At 46.3% G+C, this 20,984-nt stretch overlaps 1 protein-coding gene across 3 annotated transcripts; it reads left to right on the forward strand.

The window, feature by feature from the left end:
- The first annotated feature begins 14,202 nt into the window (after positions 1-14,202).
- LOC129710514 (serine/arginine-rich splicing factor 1) lies at positions 14,203-20,250 on the forward strand. Of its 3 annotated transcripts, XR_008725688.1 has the most exons (5): positions 14,203-14,674; positions 16,387-16,607; positions 16,688-16,860; positions 17,907-18,040; positions 18,883-20,250. XR_008725688.1 is itself a non-coding variant. In XM_055657528.1 (4 exons), the coding sequence occupies exons 1-4, from the start codon at positions 14,478-14,480 to the stop codon at positions 17,919-17,921; spliced, it is 606 nt and encodes a 201-aa protein (XP_055513503.1). In that variant the 5' UTR covers positions 14,203-14,477; the 3' UTR covers positions 17,922-20,250. The 3 variants fall into 3 exon arrangements, 2 of the variants coding, with proteins under 2 accessions (XP_055513503.1, XP_055513502.1); XM_055657528.1 differs by having other exon boundaries at positions 17,907-20,250; XM_055657527.1 differs by having other exon boundaries at positions 14,221-14,674; positions 17,298-20,250.
- The last annotated feature ends 734 nt before the right edge of the window (positions 20,251-20,984 follow it).

Genomic DNA, 20,984 nt, shown 5'->3' on the forward strand with positions numbered 1-20,984 from the left:
CTTGGTTCTATTGTTAATATGTTACTATGTGATGTTACTTCTCTGTAACTTGCTTCATAATTTGTCTGCTATTAGTCCGCCATTTAGGCACAGCTATTAATGTCCTAATGCAAAAGAAACCTTGCAGCGCAGCAGGCTGTGGGCTGATCTTATAGATGTGTGTAAAATCATGAGAGGGATTGATCGAGTGAATGCGCACAGTCTTTAACCCAGAGTAGGAGACTCACAAACCAGGGGACGTAGGTTTAAGGTGAGACGAGAAAGAATTAATAGGAACCCGAGGGGCAACATTTTCATACAGAGGGGTGTGGGTATATGGAACGAGCTGCCAGAGGAGGTAGTTGAGGCAGGTATTAAAACATTTAAAATATATTTGAACAGGTACGTGGAAAGGAGCGGTTTAGAGGAATAAGGAGCAAATGTGGGCAGGTGGGACGAGTGTAGATGGGGCATCTTGGTTGACTTGGGCAAGTTGGGCCAAAGGGCCTGTTTCCATGCGGTGTGACTCTATAATGGTTCGTTGGGCTGTAGAGCATTTGGCTGCTGGCCACATCCCCTCCACTATATTGTATGTGCCTATGTTCCCTTGGAGAGAGAACACGAAGAGGGAGCTTCCTTAATCATTGTGCACCCTAGAAAACAGACTGGAGACACGAGGGCTGCAGATGCTGGAATCTTGAGCATAAAGCAAAGTGCCGGTAGGACTCAGCGGGTCAGTCAGCATCTGCGAAGGGAAATGGACAGATGACGTTTTAGGTTTCGTTTATTTTAGAGATCCTGCGCAGAAGAAGGCCCTTCAGGCCACCGAGTCCTTGCCGACTCGTACACCAACACTATCCTACACACACTAGGGTCAATTTTACATTTACACCTGGCCAATTCACCTATAACCTGTACGACTTTGGAGTGTGGGAGGAAACCGAAGACCTCGGAGAAAACCCATGCAGGTCATGGGGAGAACGTGCAAACTCCATGCAGACAAGTGCCCGTAGTCAGGATCGAACCCGGGTCTCTGGTGCCGTAAGGCAGCAACTCTACCGCTGCGCCACCGTGCCGCCTTCAGAAAGGTTGGGAGCCTTCCTGAAGACTGGAGCAGACAGGAGATAGCTGGTGAGGGGGAAAGGGTGGGGGCAAGAACTGGCAAGTGAGAGGTGGGCGCAGGTAAGGAGGCGGCGATTGGCAGATGGGCCAGCAGAGGAAACAAAGGGGTGGGGTGATGGGTGTGGACAGCAGATGAGGGGTTAGATGCAGAACCAGAGGGAGGGGTGGTGGATGGATGGGAATGGGAGATGAGGGGAACAGGGGACCCCTACGTGGGCAGGGGCTGGCGATGAGGACAGAGGTGGTGGATGAGGGGAGAGGAACTGGTTGATGGGGGCAGAGACAGTGGAGAGAAAGTTATACGTGAGATACCACGGTAGATGTGAAGTAGAGTTTGGTTTAGTTTAGTTTAGTTTAGTTTGACACAAAGTGCTGGAGTAACTCAGTGGGTCAGGCAGCACCCCTGGAGGAAAGGGATGGGTGACGGTTCGGGTCGGGACCCTTCTTCAAACTCCAGTTAATTTAGTTTACTTAAGGTTAGCTTAGTTTAGTTTCACATGTACCGAGGAACAGTGAAAAGCTTTTTTCTTGCATTCTATCCAGTCAGCAGAAAGATTGTACATGATTACAATCAAGCTGTCCATAGTGCACAGATACAGGATGAAGGGAATAATGTTTAGTGCGGAATTAAGTCCAGTAAAGTCCGATTAGAGACATTCTGAGGGTCTCCTATGAGGTAGATGGGAGGTCAGGACCACTCTGTAGTTGTTGACTGGAATAGAACTGAACCATTCAGTTGCCTGATAACAGCCGGGTAGAAACTGTCCCTGAATATGGAGGTGTGTGTTTTCACATTTCTGTGCCTCTTTCCTGATGGGGGAGGGGAGAAGAGGGAGTGGCCAGTGACTCGTCCTTGATCATGCCTTGCCGAGGTAGCGTGCAGTGTAGATGGAGTCAATGGAAGGGAGGTTGGTTTGTACGATGGTCTGGGCTGCATCCACAATACTCTGTAATTTCTTGCCGTCTTGATTGGAACTGTTCCCAAACCATGCTGTGATGCATCCTGATAAGATACTTTCAGCGGCGCATCTGTAGAAGTTGGTGAGAGTTGTTGGGGACATGCTGAACATCCAAAGCCTTCTATAGAAGTAGAGGCGTTGGTGTTCTTTATAGGCCATTGCTTCTATAGCTGGAGGAAGCAAAAGGAACTGTCCGATAGGGGAGCAGGAGCTGTGGAGAGAGCGTTATACCTGAGAGGACTTGTGTAGATTAGGAGAGAGAAGCGCGTTTGTGGGGGGGGGGTATCGGAAATTGAACGAACCGTGGCGTCACGGAAAGAAAGGTCTCTGTGGAAAACAGAAAGGGGTGGGAAGGAGATGCAACTAGTGGTGGGATCGCAGAAATGTCAGAGAATGATGTGTTGGAAGCAGAAGCCGGTGGGTCGAAAGGTATGGATCAGAACCCCACCTTTGTTCTGTCAGGGCGGAGGTTGTGTAGGCAGGAAGGTGGAGGGAACAAGAGCAGAATTACAGGGACTGGAAAAGGCATGGGTGAGGGCTTCATCCGCAAGTGTGGGGGGTAACCCCATTTCCAGAAGAAAGTGGATAGTTTGGAAGTGTTATAGAGGTGTGTAAAATCATAGAGTCTATGCTGGAGTAGGGGAATCAAAAACCATAGGACATCATTTTAATGTGAGTGGAAAGATTTAATCACAATTGCCTGAGGGCAACCTTTTCACTCAGAGGGTAGTGTGTATATAGAATGGATTGCCACAGGAGGCAGTTAAGGCAGGTGCTATCCCACTTAACAGACATTTGGACAGAAACATGGAAAGAAGAGGTTTAGAGGAATATGAGCCAAATGGGACTAGCTTAGATGGGGGCATCTTGGTTAGCATGGATGTGTTGGGCTGAAGGGCCTGTTTCTGTGCTGTATGGCTTTATTTGATAACAATTCAATTCAATTCAACTTTAATGTCATCGCACAAATACAAGTATGAGTACAACGAAATGCGGTTCGTAACCAAGTGAAGTTCGCATAATCTGGAGGTAATCTACATTTTTAAAGGATGGTGCTTTGTGTAAGTGAGATTAGGTTAGATGGGGCATCTTGGTCGGCATGGACTGAATATCCGTGCTTTATGACTGTCCTACAATGGAGAACTTCATCTTGAGAGCAGATGAGACAGAGATGGGGAACACCAAGAAAGTGATGGTATCCTTGTAAGAGAAAGTGTGGAAGATAGTGTAGTCTAGGTAGCCGTGGGAGTCAATCAGAATCAGAATCAGAATCAGAATGAGATTTTATTCGCCAAGTATGTTTTGCAACATACGAGGAATTTCACTGGCCAGGTCAGTCATATAATTAAAAGCCACAGACTCAAAAACACATTTTAACATGAACATCCACCACAGTGACTCCTACACATTCCTCACTGTGATTGAAGGCGAAATAAAGTTCAAGTCTCTTCCTTTTGTTCTCCTCGGTTGTGGGCCTCGAGCCCCCGTAGACGAGACAGTCTTGACTCCCGTAGCCGCTTCGAGGCGTTCAGCTCCTTCATCGGGGGGTTGTCAGCTCCCGCGCGCCGGGCGATCAAACCTCGCGTTGGGGCTGGTCGAGCCTTCCGTGGCGTTGGAGCTCCCGACTAGCCTCTCCCGAGACTGCAAGCCCTTGATGGTAAGTCCGCAGGTGGGTGCGATCCCAGGCAAGGGATCAGCTCCGATGTTAAGTCCGCGCCCCGCGGTGGGGCTCACGACATTCCGAGGGGGCTTCCAACTCCATCGATGGTAGGCTGCAGAGCCCGGAGAATGTGATCCGAAAAATGATCACATCTCCGGGAAGGTAAGGACTTGAAAAAGGGGTAGGGTATCGACATGGATAGAGAACTTGTTGGCTGACAGGAAGCAAAGAGTAGGAATTAACGGGCCGTTTTCAGAATGGCAGGCGGTTACTAGTGGGATGCCGCAGGGCTCGGCGCTGGGATCCCAGTTGTTTACAATATATATTAACAATTTAGACGAGGGAATTAAATGTAACATCTCCAAGTTTGCAGATGACACAAAGCTGGGTGGCAGTGTGAGCTGCGAGGAGGATGCTATGAGGTTGCAGGTTCACCAGGTTAATTCGCAAGATGGCGGGACTGACATATGATGAAAGAATGGGTCGACTGGGCTGTATTCACTGGAAATAAGAAGGATGAGAGGGGATATTATAGAAACATATAACATTCTTAGAGGATTGGACAGGGTGAATGCAGGAAAAATGTTCCCGATGTTGGGGGAGTTCAGAACCAGGCGTCACAGTTTAAGAATAAGGGGTAGGCCTTTCAGGGCTGAGATGAAGAAAATCGTTTTCACCCAGTGACTTGTGAATCTGTGGAATTCTCTGCCACAGAAAGCAGTGGAGGTCAATTCACTGGATGTTTTCAAGAGAGAGTTAGACTTGGCTCTAAGAGCCAAATTCTTTTTTCTTAAACTGTGACACCTGGTTCTGGACTCCCCCAACATCGGGAACATTTTAGATGATCAGTCATGATCATATTGAATGGCGGTGCTAGCTCGAAGAGCTGAATGGTCTACTCCTGCGCCTATATTTTATGTTTCTATGATGGCAGGGTGAACAGTGGGCCGAAGGCCCTGTTTCTGCACTGTATCTCTATACTAAACTAAACTTAGATCTCTTTACCTCCTAGTTTATTAGTTGGGTGATAAAATGACTTTGATAACAGATTATCTTCTGCAAGTCTACTGGAATGACAATGACTAAGGGGTAAGGAGTGTATCTGTGGTTATGAATTATCTTTGAATGAATAAGCATGGAGGAAAATGGTTAACTTTAACTTAACCCAGCTGGGCGAGAATGAGTGAAAGGTCTGTGACCCAACAGTAACTTGGTCATTGAAATCAGGGATGTATCACATATATTTGCCATTGGGTCAACAGCTTACCTATAGATTTTACAGCATGGAAATCATGCAAAAATGCAAATAACGTGTCCTGTTGGTTACTTACCCCTTTAACTATTAAACCTGAATTGATTTGACATTGGTCCACACAGATCACAAGATGGCAGTTTATTCAACAAAACAAGAGCTGATCCATGCAGAATCTGTGCAACGATAACCAACACGGTGGCACAGTGGTAGAGCTGCTGCCTCACAGCGCCAGAGACTCGGGTTCAATCCTGACCTCGGGTGCTGACTGTATGGAGTTTCCATGTTCTCCCTGTGACTGCGTGGGTTTCCTCCAAGTGCTCTGCTTTCCTCACACATCCCAAAGACGTGCAGGTTTGTAGGTTAATCGGACTCTGTAAATTGTCCCTAGTGGGTAGGAAGTGGATGGGAAAGTGGTATAGCATGGAACTAGTGAATGGGTGGTCGGCATGGACTCGGTGGGCTGAAGGGCCTGTTTCCATGTTAGCATCTTTCAAACAAAAAAACATGTGCAGCATGTTGCACTCGCTGGAGATGTTTCAATAACCCACCAACACCAGTATTGTAGGTGCCACAACATTAGAGTCATGCAGCATGGATACAGGCCCTTTGGACCAACTTGTCCAGGCAGACAAGATGCCCCATCTCAGTTAGTCCTATTTTCCGGTGACAGACACAAAGTACTGGAGTAACTGAGTGGGTCAGGCCGCATCTCTGGAGAAAAAGGATGGGTGACGTTTTGGGTCGGGACCTTTCTTCACACTGAAAGCAGAGGGGAGGGAAATGGAGGGGAGCCTTTTCTTACCTTCATTTCCCACCCCTCTACTTCCAGTCTGAAGAAGGATTCCAACCTGAAATTTCACCCATCCTTTCACTCCAGAAATGCTGCCTGACCCGCTCAGTTACTCCAGCACTTTGTGTCTATCTTCGGTATAAACAAGCATCTGCAGTTCCTTTGTACACTCCATTTGCCAACATTTGATTCATAACCCTGTAAATCTTTCCGATCCACGTACATGTCCAAATGTATTTTAAATGTCATTATAGTACCCACCTCAACTACCTCATCTGGCAGATCGTTCCAAATACCCACTACTCTCTTTAGGGAAAAAATTACTCCTCAAGTTCCATTTAAATGTTTCCCTTCTCACCTTAAAACTGCCCTTGAGTCTTGATTCCCCTACTCTGGGCAAAAGACTTTGTGCATTCACCCTATCTATTCCCTTCATGATTTTATACACCTCGAAAAGATCACCCCCCAGCCTCCTGCACTCCAAAGAATAAAGTCCTAGCCCGCTCAACCTCTCCCTGTAGCTCAGACCCTCGAATCCTGGCAATGTCTCTCTGCACTCATAGAAACATAGAAAATAGGTGCAGGAGGAGGCCATTCGGCCCTTCGAGCCAGCACCGCCATTCGTTGTGATCATGGCTGATCGTCCCCAATCAATAGCCCGTGCCTGCCTACTCCCCATATCCCTTGACTCCACTAGCACCTAGAGCTCTATCTAACTCTCTCTTAAACCCATCCTGTGACTTGGCCTCCACTGGATGGATTTAAGAGTGAGTTAAATGCCATCCTTCCTCTAGCAAACATTATTCAGCCTTGCTTAGTGTCATAGGTCGTCCCTCTCTACCCTTCTCTCCAAATTAACACCTGCTCATTTTGGCAATCGCAAGCCCCCAACTGCAAAGATTCCTCACTCTCCTTCCCAGAACCAGCTCCTTACGTGTTCCTTATTCTGCAAAGTCTATGAATCAGCAACCAGTCAAACACACATTCACACTACTTTATATTTAATTCCTGCTACCTTTTTATAGAGGGATCGAGTACTTGTCATTCCACCTCAGCTTAGAAGAATGTAGCGTAATGTCTCCTAAATTATTTACTCCTCTCTCTGCGGCTCATTTGCAGCCTCTTTCTATTTATAACGGTGAACAGAAAGGTTTAATGAAGAGAGACATTAGGATGTTGGCATCTCAAAAATGGATAAATGGATTTGATCTGAAGAGGGTTGTTATCTAATATAAAAAATAGAAAATGTTGGAAACGTTCAATAGATCAGACAGCAGTGTGGAAAGGGCGGCACGGCAGTGCAGTGTTTAGAGTTGCTGCCTTACAGAACCAAAAACCCAGGTTCGATCCCGACTACGGGTGCTACATGTACGCGATCGTGTAGACTTTCTCCGGGTGCCCCGGTTTCCTCCCACATCCCAAAGACGTGCTGATTTGTAGGTTAAATTGGCTTCTGTAAACTGTCCCTAATGTGTAGGATAGAACTAGTGCACGTGGAATCGATGGTCTGCACACTCGGTGGGCTGAAGGGCCTGTTTCCACGATGTAACTCGAAAACTACAAATATCCTCATTACCATCAAACAGGGCACATTACAGAAGGAGGTAGATCCCTTGTGAAGGTAGCTTCTGATTAGGACGGACATTCCTGGTTATGTTCACTGAAAAGGGAAATGATGTAGAAGAGTCATATTGGGGTTGCATTCACACACTGAAATGAGAGAGCACAGTGGAGCAGCGGTAGAGCTGCTGCCTTACATCGCCAAAGATCCAGGTTCGATCCTTATTACTTGAGCCGTCTGTACAGAGTTTGTATGAACTCCCTCTGACCACATGGGTTTTCTCCGGGTGCTCTGGTTTCCACCCACACTACAAAGACGCGCAGGTTTGTAGGTTATTTGGCTTCGGTAAAAAAAAAATCAAAATTGTTCCTAGAGTGTAGCATAATGCTAAAGGACTGTCTCACAGGCGATTTTTTTGGCGATTACAGTGGCGACAATTTTTGCTGTCGTAGGTTGTGGCCAGGTGTAGTAGGTGGATTCCATTAAAACTAGTCCCTGGCAGTCGTCTAAAGAGTCACCTAAGTGGAACAGGCCCTTAAGTGTACGGGATCATCGCTAGGTAGCATGGACCCGGTTTGCCGAATGCCTTAATTCTGCTCCTATGACTTATGAGAGGTTGGGCAGTCTAGTTTATTCCTGGGTAGACAAAATGCTGGAGTAACTCAGCTGGTGAGGCAGCATCTCTGAAGAGAAGAAATGAGCGACGTTTCATGCCGAGACCCTTCTTCAGACTGATCCTTTATTTAGTTTATTGCTTGGAGTACAGAAGGCTGAGGAGAGATCTTACAGAGATGCCTTTCACCCAGAGTAGGGGAATTAATAACCGGAGAACATAGGTTTAAAGTAAGAAGGGAAACATTTAATAGGAAACTGAGAGGCAACTTTTCCACACAGAGGGTGGTAAGTGTATGGAACAAGCTGTCAGAAGAGGTATTTGGGGCAGGTACTATAACAAATTAAAATACATTTGAACAGGATAGATAAGGTTGAGGTTATAGGCCAAATCCAGGCAGGTGGGATTTGTGTTAATGGGGCATCTTAGTCGGCATGGACAAGTTGAGCCGAAGGTCCTGTTTCCATGCTGCATTACTGCGTTTGGCCCATAGCCATCAAAACCTTCCCTATCCATGTGTCTGTCCATGTGTCTTTTAAATATTATTATATTTCCTGCCTCAACTACCTCCTCTGGCAGCTTGTTCCATACACCTAACACCCTCTGAGTTAAAAAGTTGCACCCCAGGCTCCTATTAAACCTTCTCCTCTCACCTGAAATCTATGTCCTCTGGTCCTTGATTCCTCGACCCTGGGCAAAATACTCTGTGCATTCACCCTATCTATTTCCCTCATGATCTTATACACCTCTATAAGATCAGCTCCAAGGAAATAAAATCTTAGCCTGTGTAACCTCTCTCGATAGCTCAGGCCCTCATGTCCTGGCAATACACTCGTAATGTACCACGGTTTAGTGAAATTCTTCATTTGCGTAAAGTTCAGTAACAATCTTACTGTACATTAGTCACAATAATACTTGAGTACAAGAGCGTAAGGAATAAAGTCCTAGCCTGCCCAACTTCTCCCTATAGCTCAGGCTCTCGATTGCTGGCAACATCCTCATGAATGTATGGGCAAGGGGAGTGGAGAAGTCCCTCCACAGTTGGAAATCAAGAAGTCCGGAGAGGGTAGAAGGCCGGCAAGAGGAGTCCAGGAGGAGAAGGAATGTTAGAGATAGGAGAAGGGTTTGTAACTGAGAGTAAAGGAGGCTTTGCCATACACATAGGTGTTGGAGGCGGAGGCAATGGAAGAAGAGCAAATGTAAGTAAGCCGATTAGTAAATTTGCAGAATACGACTTTAGGTTTTACTTGAATGATACTGTGCAGAAACAAGCCCTTTGGCCCACCGCGTTTGCAGCGACCAGCGATTACCCCATACACTAACACGATCCTACACACCGGGGATAATTTTACCAAAGACAATTGTCCTACAAACCTGTACATCTTTTGGAGTGTGGAGGCAAACCGGAGCACCCGGAGAAAACCCACGTGGCCCAAATCTACTGCTGCGCCACTGGGCCACCCTCTTTTTAAACACAAGCAGCCCAATTTCATTTTCATTACATGTGCTTTCATAAGTGATAGGAGCAGAATTAGGCGATTCACCCCACCAAATCTAATCCGCCATTCATCATGTCTGATCTATCTCTCCCTCCTAACCCCATAATCTCTGACACCTGTACTAATCAAGAATCCATCTATCTCTGCCACTGACTGTCTCCACAGCCTTCTGTGGCAAACAATTCCACAGATTTACCACCCTCTGACTATAGAAATTCCTCCTCCTCTACTTTAATTCTGTGGCTCTGACCTCTGGTCCTAGACTCTCCCACTAGTGGAAATATCCTCTCCACTCTATCCAAGTCTTTCACTATTCTGTACGTTTCAATTAGGTCACCCCTCATTCTTCTAAACTCCAACGAGTACTGGCCCAGTGCCGTCACACGCTCATCATATGTTAACCTACTCATTCCTGGGATCATTCTTGTAAACCTCCTCTGGACCCTCTCCAGAGCCAGCACATCCTTCCTCAGATTTGGTGCCCAAAATTGCTCACAATATACCAAATGCGCCTTATAGAGCGCAGTTTCTCCAAATCAAAGTGTAGTTATGAATAACTCATCAGCCCATGCTACATCAGAACAGAACCACACTATAGGCCCTTCAGCCCACAGTGTCTGTGAAGACTAGGGTTCCAATTGATATTTATTGTATCTGCTTGCCCAAGAACCATATCCCTCCGTTCCTTACCTATTCACGAGGCTAAATGCCTCTTAAACATTGATATCATATCTGTTTCCATCACTTATCCTGGCAGCGCATTCCAGATGCAGTTTAAGGAGACGACTTGTAAATCATCTTTAAACTTTCTCACTCTCACATTAAAGCTATGTCCTAGAGTATTTGACATTTCTACTGTCGATCTTCCCTATCTATGCCACTCATCACTTTACATATTTCTATCGGGTCTTCCTCCGCGTTCCAGAAATAAACAATCCAAATGCGCCCAACCTCAGCTTAATGCTAATATTCTCTACAATGCTGAGAACTATATTCTGCACTCTGCGTCTTCCCCTTTGCTCTACCTATTGTACTAGAGTTTGGCATGATTGTTTTTATGTATAGCATTATCTGATCTGTTTGAATAGCATGCAAAGCTGTTTACCTTGGGACACCTGACAATAAACCTAAACTTAGTCACTGTTTAATGGAGATTATGCTGATCCCTAAGCAATTGGTATTACAAGGTAGGGCAATTCATGGCATAGGAATGAAATTAAATCAAGTGCAGAGGATGTCTCTCGTATCCAAGCATAGCTGGTGGGTCTGCCGTTTAAGCTGAAGACTTGAAAACATTTTTTTTTTAATTTAAACATTATTCAGCAACGATGATTCTTATAAAGGTAGATACAATGGCGGGTTTTCTACAAGTGCTTCGATTTCCTCCCACACTCCAAATACAGGTTTGTAGGTTAATTGGCTGGTAAAATTCTAAATTATCCCTAGTTTGTGTAGGATAGTGCTAATGTGCAGGGATCTGGTGCAGACTTGGTGGGCCAAAGGGACCGCTGTATCTCTAAACTAAACAAGAGACTGCAGATGCTGGTTTACATGCTTTGGAAGTCAGTGGCACAGCTGCGGCCTCACAACGCCACGAGTCTCAGGTTCAATCCCGATCTCAGATGCTTTCTGCGTGGAGTTTGCACGTACTTCTTGTGACATTCTGGGTTCCCACTGATCCAAACAATAAATAGGGTGGCAGACCAATTGTCCAGTGCAAATTCCCCTTGGTGTGTAGGCAAGTGGTGTAATCTAAGAGACTAAAATAAAAGGGAACAATGTAGCACTAGTTTAAATGACTGGCTTATGGTTGGCACTGACTCAGTAGATCAAGGGGCTTGTTTCTGTGTGTATCCAAGGTCCAAGGATTTGTTAAAGCACCACATGACTACAAGTCTCTCTTTAATCACATGTTGTTTAGGTTAGACTCAAAGTGCTGAAGTAACTCAGCAGGTCAGGCAGCATTGAGGGAGAACATGGATAGGTGACTTTTAGGGTCAGGACCCTTCTTCAAACTGATTGTGATAGGGGGTGGGGCTAAGAAAGCTGGAAGAGAAGTGGAAGCAGGACAAACCATGGCAAGTGATACTCACATACAGTTGGAGTTGATATGCAGATGGTTGGACAAAGGCCAGAGGTGAAAAGATAAGCATAAAAGAGTTGTGAATTGTGAAGCCAGAAGAAGGAATGCAAGTGGAAGGTGAGTGAAGTAGGTGCAAGTCCAGGTGCAGTGTAGGGAAGAGGGGAGGAGGGAGGGAGGGGGTGGAGGGGGAGTTGAGGGAAGAAAGTCAGAAGGTGGATTTGGTTAGTTAATCTGAAATTGAATTTGACACTGTTCACACTGTTGGGTTGCAAGCTACACAAGTGGAGTATGCGGTGCTGTTACTCCAACATCAACATTGAATTCTCCGGTGATTAGGTTTATTATTGTCACGTGTACCAAAGTACTGGGAAGAAACTTGTTTTGCATGCCATCCAATCGGAGCAGATAATACTATAGATAAATACAATCAAGTCAAACGCAAGTACAATCGGTAGAGCAATGGGGAAGGTACAGAGTATATTTCAGCTCAGTAGCACATCAGTTCCTTAGACAAAGCCCGATGGCCACAATGGGGTAGAGGTGAATCAGACAGTACTGGCTGATCAATCAGACTAGCTTATGGAAGGACTGTTCAGAAGCCTGATAACAGAGGGGAAGAAGCTGTCCCCAAGCCTGGCAGTGCCCGCCTTCAAGCTTTTGTATCTACTGCCAGACTGGAGCTGAAAGAAGCAATGAGCTAGGTAGGATGTCTGATTTTCCAGGGCAGAATGAAATACAGATGGGAGTCGGTGGTGGGGGAGTCTGGTCTGTGTAATGGACTGGGCTACATCCACAACTCTTTACTATTTCTTGTGGTCCTGGGCCAAGCCATTCCCAAATAGTCAGAGGAAGTGACCCGACCTGAAACGTTACCAATAGTTTCCCTCCAGAGATGTTGCCTGACCCACTGGGTTACTCCAGCACTTTGTTAAAATAAACCTCATCAGACCGCAGGGCCCGTCCATCAGCAGGACCAGGCTCATCAGGCAGCATAACTGGAGAAATAATCGCCGATAGGAAAGTGAATCGAGGCAATGCCTCCTATGCCTTCAAAGTCGGCTGTAGGAGCCCATGGGACACAAAGATTGCTGGACAAGTAGAGGGATGTCTATATTCGAGAACTGCTCCAGTACATCGAGCCTGGGCCAACTGGACTTTGGAAATGGTGCCAAAACAAGGCGATGCCTGCATGTGTAATATATGCAAATTAATTTCACTGTGCAGATACACAAGATACATTTGTTTAAGAGGGAACTGCAGATGCTGGAGAATCGAAGGTTACACAAAAAAGCTGGAGAAACTCAGCGGGTGCAGCAGCATCTATGGAGCGAAGGAAATAGGCAACGTTTCGGGCCGAAACCCTGAAGGGTTTCGGCCCGAAACGTTGCCTATTTCCTTCGCTCCATAGATGCTGCTGCACCCGCTGAGTTTCTCCAGCTTTTTTGTGTAACCCACAAGATACATTTATTTGTCGCATGTGCCAGATGGCAGTGAAATGTGATCACCATACAGCCATACACTAAAATAAAGAACACAACACACGATAGATTTAAACATAAAACATCCCCACACAGCAAAATCTAAAGTTTCCCACTGTGAGGGAAGGCAGCAAAGTCAGTCTCTTCCTCGATGTTCACCAGTGGTCGGGGCCTCCAGAGCCCTCTCCGCAGTCGACGCTACGGGCAGCCCGCTGATCAGGCCCGCTCGCCGGGATGTTGGCTCTCCGACGTCAGGCCTGGACGCTAACCATATAGTCATACAGCATGGAAACAGGCCCATCGGCCCAACTTGCCCACCCCGTCCTGATGCACCATCTGGCCTAGCTCCCACCTGCCTGCGTTTGGCCCATATCCCTCTAAACCTCTCCTGTTCATGTTTCTCAAATGTTGCAATAATAGCACATGTATTTTCTCCTGTACTTTCAACTACCTCCCCCGGCAGTTCATTGCATGCGGCAACCACCCTTTGTGTGAAAAAGTTATGCCTCAGGTTCCTATTAAATCTTTCCCCCTCACTGTAAACCTATGTCCTCTGGTTCTCGATTCCCCTACTGTGGGCAACAAATCTTTGTGCGCCTACTTGAACCATTCCTCTCATGCCTTTGTACACTATAAGATCCACGTGACAAATAAAGCAGCATTTGAAGCATGCTTTTCGTGGAGCTTCTTGTGGAAGTTTGTAAGTCACTGGAGACATGCTAGATTGGGCCAACTGTGCTGTGCGGCTGCAACGCATCCCCCAGCAGCCGCTTATATTGTTGCAGTCTCTTGAGCCTGGCCGTTATAAGTGGTGTAAAGGCAGCATCTTTGGTGTAAAGGCAGCGAGCAGCGTGTCTGTGGGCGACATGGAGCCGCCGTCCGGGTGTCGGGGGAAGGAGATGCCCAAGCGCGCCAAGCACCATGACGTCAGCGCCGCCTCCTCACCCGGGGTTCTTGCGCAGGCACCCCTCCCCCCACCCAAAAAAAACCGTAACATGCACCGTTCCTGCCGGGTGAGAGACGTTCAACGGCATGAAAAATCGGGAAACGTGAAAGAAATCGGTCTGCAGTTGCACAGGACACGTAGGAACAACCGGCTGTGGGATGAGCCGACTTGGAAGAGCCGCACTCTTTTGTTGTAGTGGTGGCGCTCCGCGGGGGCCGGGACTACTTGCGGCCGCCGCACTCCTCGGGACGGAGCTGAGAGTGAGGGGAGCGCCCGCCATTTTGTTGCGATCGCGGGAAGCGTCGGACGGCGGTTGGAACCCGCGACTTGCGCCGAAACATCCATCTCCCGGCCCGTTTCCTTTCGTTTGGCGGTTTAACCAAACTAATTCTCCAGACTGCAGAGCGTGGGCTCCGGCAGAGTCGCGCAAATACTCTCGGCGTTTCTCGCTCTCTCGGTGATCCCATCGGCTTTTTTAGTTTTTACGCACCTACTTGGAGCCGCACCAACCGCCGCGCTGGAGGGGAACGGGATGCAAAACCACAGCGGCGTTATCCGCGGGCCGGCGGGCAACAACGACTGTCGGATCTACGTGGGCAACCTGCCGCCGGACATCCGCACCAAGGACATCGAGGACGTCTTCTACAAGTACGGCAGCATCAGGGACATCGACCTGAAGAACCGCCGCGGCGGCCCGCCTTTCGCCTTCGTCGAGTTCGAGGACCCGAGGTAGAGCAGAGCGGAGCCGGGACCGACCGACCGACCGGGCAGGAGGCGGGGGTCAGGTGTGCGCACCCACCCCCAGTTGGGCACGGCCCTGTGGCCCGGCCCACACCCCGGCCCCCATCACACCCCACCCCTCACCCACCCCCATCACCCCCCATCCCGGCCCCCACACACCCCCACCCCTCCACCCACCCCCCCCACCCCCCATCACACCCCCCCCTCACCCCCCCCCATCCCCCCCATCACACACCCCCCTCCCCGGGCCCCCATCACACCCCCACCCCCCCCCGGTCCCCATCACACCCCCACTCCTCACCCCCGGTCCCCATCACACCCCTCACCCCCCCCATCACCCCCCACCCCCACCCGGGTCCCCACTCCTCAGGGGCCCCCATCACACCCCCCCCCTCACCCGGGTCCCCATCACACCCCGGCCCCCAGGCGCCCTACTCTACTCCCTCACCAGCATCTCTCACCCCCTTCACCATCTCTCCCGCCCCCTCACCCTACCCCCTAACTTTCAAGAGAGAGTTCAAGACACTTGGCTCTTAGGGCTAAGGGAATCGAGGGTTATGGGGAGAAGGCGGGAACTGGGTACTGACTGTCGATGATCACATTGAATGGCGGTGCTGGCTTGCAGGGCCGAATGGCCTACTCCTCCACCTATTTTCTATGTACACCCCGTATCCCCACTCTCCACCCGTCCCCCACCTTCTCTCCTCTTGCTCTGCCCTCACCTCCCGAGCGGGGCCCCCGATATCGCGCCCCCCCCCCTCCCTCCTCTCCCGCGGGAATATTGGCAATGGTGGGGAGGTTGCATCCTTCGTTGCAGCTCGGGGCTCGGCATTAGTGTGTTTTCTCCTTAAAACCAGCCTGAGCTTGGCTTTGCTGCCCGTTGTGTGGCGGGGACCGTGTTGGCTTTCAGCTTTTGAACATGAGTATTCGGTGCAACCTCGTGGTGGACACATCTCCGGGCGGGGTGGTCGTAATATATTTGGACGTAGTTACATTTATCTACTAGTTTACCTCCCGCAGGAATTGAACTTGGTGCAGCTTTTTTTTTAAAGCTTGTTCAAGTTTTTTTTTAAAGCGTGTTACCATAATTAAGGGCAGCCGCTTAAATGAGAGGGCGATCCATTTGTTCAGATGATAAATGTGCTGTCCGTTTAGTTTCAGTTACATTCTGATTGACCTTGTTTCTGTTGTGTAAAATGTTTGGGGTTCCCGAGGACAAGGGGAGGTTTAAACCACGATACGCCCCGCGCTGAAAGATTTATGTGCCATACGGAGCACCACTTCGGCAGTGTTTATCTGGAATGTAACCGACTGGTTGTATCTATTACAGTCTGATCGCCATTTTGCTGCAGAGGGAAAGCGCGCCACGCAAACCCTTTGTTTAGCGGGGATTTGCTGCAGCTCTAAGTGAGAATAAGACCGCATGCTTTGCAGACAAACGTGAGATCAGATTTAACTCAAACAGCACATAGGTTTGATGGCGTGTTACATTATAATAGTGAAGTACTTGTGATTGGTTCTTGTTTTCCCGCGCACTGTGTAGACCACGCGGTTACCCCAAATATAAGACGATTTCATGTTTTTGGGAACATGGAATGATAAAGTTTTGGCCGTACTGCCTTATTTTAAAACTTGGAGCCTGCTCCAATGACTGTTTTGTCAATGTTCACTTGAAATTTGACGTTTCTCTGTATTTACAGAGACGCGGAAGATGCCGTATATGGACGCGATGGTTATGATTACGATGGATACCGTCTGCGTGTTGAATTTCCACGGAGTGGGAGAGGGACTGGAAGAGGGGGTGGTGGTGGTGGTGGCGGCGGCGGCGGCGGTGGTGGCGGAGGTGGTGGTGGAGGTCAAACACCAAGGGGAAGATATGGGCCCCCCTCTAGGCGCTCAGAATACAGAGTGGTGGTATCAGGTGAGTCTGAGATTACAATCCTTTCACTTATTTTTGAACAACATATAATTTTTTTTTAATAACAAAATGGACTTTCCCAGGGCTTCCTCCAAGTGGTAGTTGGCAAGATTTGAAAGATCACATGCGGGAAGCAGGTGATGTATGTTACGCTGATGTTTTTCGTGATGGGACTGGTGTCGTGGAGTTTGTTCGCAAGGAAGATATGAACTATGCTGTACGAAAGCTGGATAACACAAAATTTCGATCACATGAGGTATGTAACCGAATTCTGAAAGGCTTAAGAGATGATGACTAAGAGCCGTAACTTAACTGTTCATTTGGAGCTTCAGGTAAGGCAAAAAATAACCACAAGGAATGGCTTAAGCAAACGGGTTTCTGTTTATGGCTAATACAACAATCTTTGAATCCTTGTGGGAATTGGCCATTTAATAATTGTGTGGGCAAATATACTGTGCTGAGTTTTACAATTTAACCTCTTTGTCTTAACGAAAAGTTTGTGATTAATTTGCAGCACTATCTTTAACATGCCTTAAGTTGCAAGGAAAACTATTCTGGTTGAAAGTCGCCACTGAGTGGCACAAGGACGTAATACTTTACACAAAAAAAAACTAACATAGTATTAGCCTTATTCAGTGGCTTTCCTGGATTACATTTGAAAGTAGTGAACATTTCTCTTCACGTATTCAATAGGGAGAAACAGCATATATCCGTGTGAAAGTTGACGGTCCACGAAGTCCAAGCTATGGAAGATCTCGTTCACGTAGCCGCAGTCGAACCAGAAGCCGTAGCCGAAGCCGCAGCAGAAGCCGTAGTTACTCTCCCAGACGAAGCAGAGGATCTCCCCGCTACTCACCCCGTCATAGCAGATCGCGCTCGCGTAGCTAGATTGTAAATCCATTGCTGGAATTTCTTGTAGAACGCCACTCTTTTCCTTAAATAGAATGGATTCTTTATTTTTAAATCCACGTTAACTTGTTTTATTCAAGTTTAGTACACAATTTAAAATCGATACCGCAAAGAGGGTTGAGTCTCTTTTGTTAACATTCCCTCGTCATTGCTGAGGTCTGATAATTGTATAGATAGAATAGATTTGGAGTTTGGGAAGTTTTCAAAATGGTGTCAACATGACATGAATTAACAGTAAACTGTTGCAGTAATTTGTTAGTTTATACTTCATTTGAATTGAATAAATCCTAATGTAAGAATTGTAGGAGGCTATGTAGATAGGGCTGTTGTGAAACATGTCTGTGAAAACCTTGTGTTGTACCTTATCTTACCTTTTCATGTATCTTCCTATAGACATATCTCAACTGAGGATGGATTAAGCATTCTTTGGATTAAAGGATTGTGGAGCTCATTTCAGTCATATTAGGAATATCAAATCGTTTCTAATTGGAGGAGGAGGAGCAATCTGATCATTTATGGAGGCAATGGTATGACTCCAAGTGCTATTGTCACAATTAAACTTGGCAGTATTGAAGTTGTGCTTCTTTTGTGCAAATGGTTGTATAATCCATGAACTATGGTGTTACTGTGCCGCATTACGAAGTTCTGTGCAGCATCAATACTGCTGAGCTTGCATGTTCTGTGTGACTAGTCTGGCATTGGTTTTCACCATTTTGAGCAGAAGTTCCATTGGTAAACTTTACAAACTTCTAAAAGAATTAAAAGTAAAATGGCTGTATTTCAGCAGTTTGGTTACCTGGATCAAAAATTCATCAATTTAGTGCGTAATACAGTTAAGTGGTGAATTACATGTATAGTACAACTCAATTACTAGATTTCACATGGTAACTAGAAATGAAGGCGTCGATGAAAGTAAAAAAACTGCACCAGTAAATTTTGTTGTTACCGAAGTGCGTGTAGTACATGCTATCAGGGCTTGAATTTATATCCACTAGTCCAACATCATGTCCCTTATTTCATTTACTTTCCAAATAAACCGAGCAGTATCTATAGACATAATTTAATGTAGCTAAGTAAGTGTAAGGCTTATATCATGTGCCCATTCATGGGTCACAATGATGTTGGGTTAGTGAATGCTTAACTACAATAGTAATTTGTCATTTTTAATGGTATTGTGAAATAAAGTTACTTCTTAAAATATGTAACAACGTTCATATTGACTCGGGGTGTGCTGCAGTTTGTGCTGTTCATCTGTCAAAGCATCTGTATATATTGACCAGATGACAGCTATGACTGTCCCATCCCATATAAACCTTGTTGTTTGTTGTATCTAACTTGCCTCCTTTTTTGGTTTTGCTGGTTATTAAAGGTTTGGATTGGAGAGGGCTCATTGGATCCCAATCCTTGGAGCTGGATCTTTGGATTCAATTCATTATGAGGATAGGATAGGGAGGATCATAACATGGATTCATGGAGCGGGATCATATTACCAGGAGCTGTAGGAGTGGATTGCTGCCCCAATCAAACCGTGTATTTGTGGATTTTTTTTGTTTTGTTTGTTATTTTCTGTTTTTGTTTTTTCCCTCAAACCCACAATTGGCTATTCGAAAAGCCCTTCCCTGTTTTTTTTTTTATCAGTTGGAATTCAATGGATGGCCCATGGGATTGGCTGTTTTTTTGTGTGTTCCTTTTGCCTTTTTTCGTAAACGGAGTGAAGCCAGGACCAGGAGAGGTACCACTGGAGCAATCTCTTTGGATGGATTCGGCATTCAGGATTTGGTAACAATTTAACAAGGCTGATATCTAACTTTTTGTACTTTATTATGGGGTGTTTGTTAAAGATATGAATTGGCTGTGCGTTCCAAATTTAAAGGATTGATAAAATCGATCGATTTTTTGGCCCAAAAATATTACATCTTAAGCTTTAATGTTTAACATCCATTTTGACAATAAATTACTTTTTAATTGTATGTTTGGGTTGATAATTTTGTGAACAGATGTCTGGCTTTCATTTTGTGTAATTTTGTCAGGAGCCTTAAGTAATCTCCAAACTGTTCACAACAAATGCTGTAAATAAAATGCATTTTATATATTCCCATTCATTTACAAGTTGTATTACCACATTTATGATGCAAATTAGTATTCTAAATTTTGGTTAATTGACGAGGGTGTGATGTATTGGGCTTACATTTGTTGTACTAGAATCTGCTGGTAGTTTTAAGTTTAGTTCCTTAGTTGGGTACAGTATTGTAATGGAACAACTAACGGAAAAATCAAGATAATCTACAATAGTGTTGTGTAATTCCACCACTAAATTGTTAATCTTTTTCGGAGTAATCAAACACTCTTCAGCTCAAGTATATTAGAACATGATAAAGCGTTTTCCTACTTTTTGTCTAGCAAAAAAAATCTATTGCCAGATGGATGGTGATTTCTAAAACTAAAGATGGGTGGGGTGGTCATTTTAGGATTAATTTGGGTTGATTTTCTTTTTTTGCTCCAGAAAATTGTTACTTTTGTTAACAAAGGGATGGATGAGTAGAAAGTGATGCGTTGCCATTGGTTGTCCCTAAAGCACTTAATTGAGGCGCTGTAGAGACATCTTGTGGTTAGCATCCTTTGTGTGTATTGTATGCACTCTCCTTGAGACATTAGATAGCTTGTACATGATGAGTGTAATGACTAAACACAGTGAGACAAAGAATGTTGTGAATTTTAATAAAGGATCAACAAAGCCGTTGCTGGATTTTTATTTTGCATTTCTTTGCAGCAGAGTATTTTATATCTTCTGACTTGAATCTACATACTTTCTATGTTAACTATGAAACTGGCACCTTTTCTTCATTAAAACATCTTTTACGCTCTTGTTCTTAAGTAATACTCATTGCTTTTGAAATAGGCAAGTACTGCTCACAAATATTTTCTATACACGGCATAGAGTTAAGGGCCTGTCCCGCGAGCTTGCGGCAAGCGCGACCAAAACGGAAGCGGGGGCCGTGAGATCGAGTGATCCCCGCACAGGGCCGGTCCCACCAACATGCGGCGAGCGCGACCAAACTGGAAACGGGGGTCGAGCGAGTGACGTGAAGTTCGCGTAAGGCGTTGAGACGCGCGCGCCCGTTGAGGCAGGCCGTTGCCGCACGGAAATGTTGAACAGTCAGTTTTTCGGAGCCCTGCGTGATGTCGGGACAACTCCATACGGCTCTGGTGATCGAAGTGGGTCCGGCCCCGTGAGGCCGTACGGCTCAAGCGACCACGTCAGGTCGCGCTTGCCGCATGGAGACATGCTCGTGGGACAGGCCCTTAAATCTATACAAAACACATGGTCAGCTTGTGCTACTCTAATATTGTCATTGGTGCCACAGATATCAGCCATGTCTGTTACACCAATTCTGATGTCAAATTTCCATTGAGAATAAGAATTTTATTGCAGGATAGTGAAGCAAATCTGTATTTGGCTTGGACACAACT

Source organism: Leucoraja erinacea, chromosome 28 (genome assembly GCF_028641065.1).
Source record: "Leucoraja erinacea ecotype New England chromosome 28, Leri_hhj_1, whole genome shotgun sequence".
Lineage (NCBI taxonomy): Eukaryota > Metazoa > Chordata > Chondrichthyes > Rajiformes > Rajidae > Leucoraja > Leucoraja erinaceus.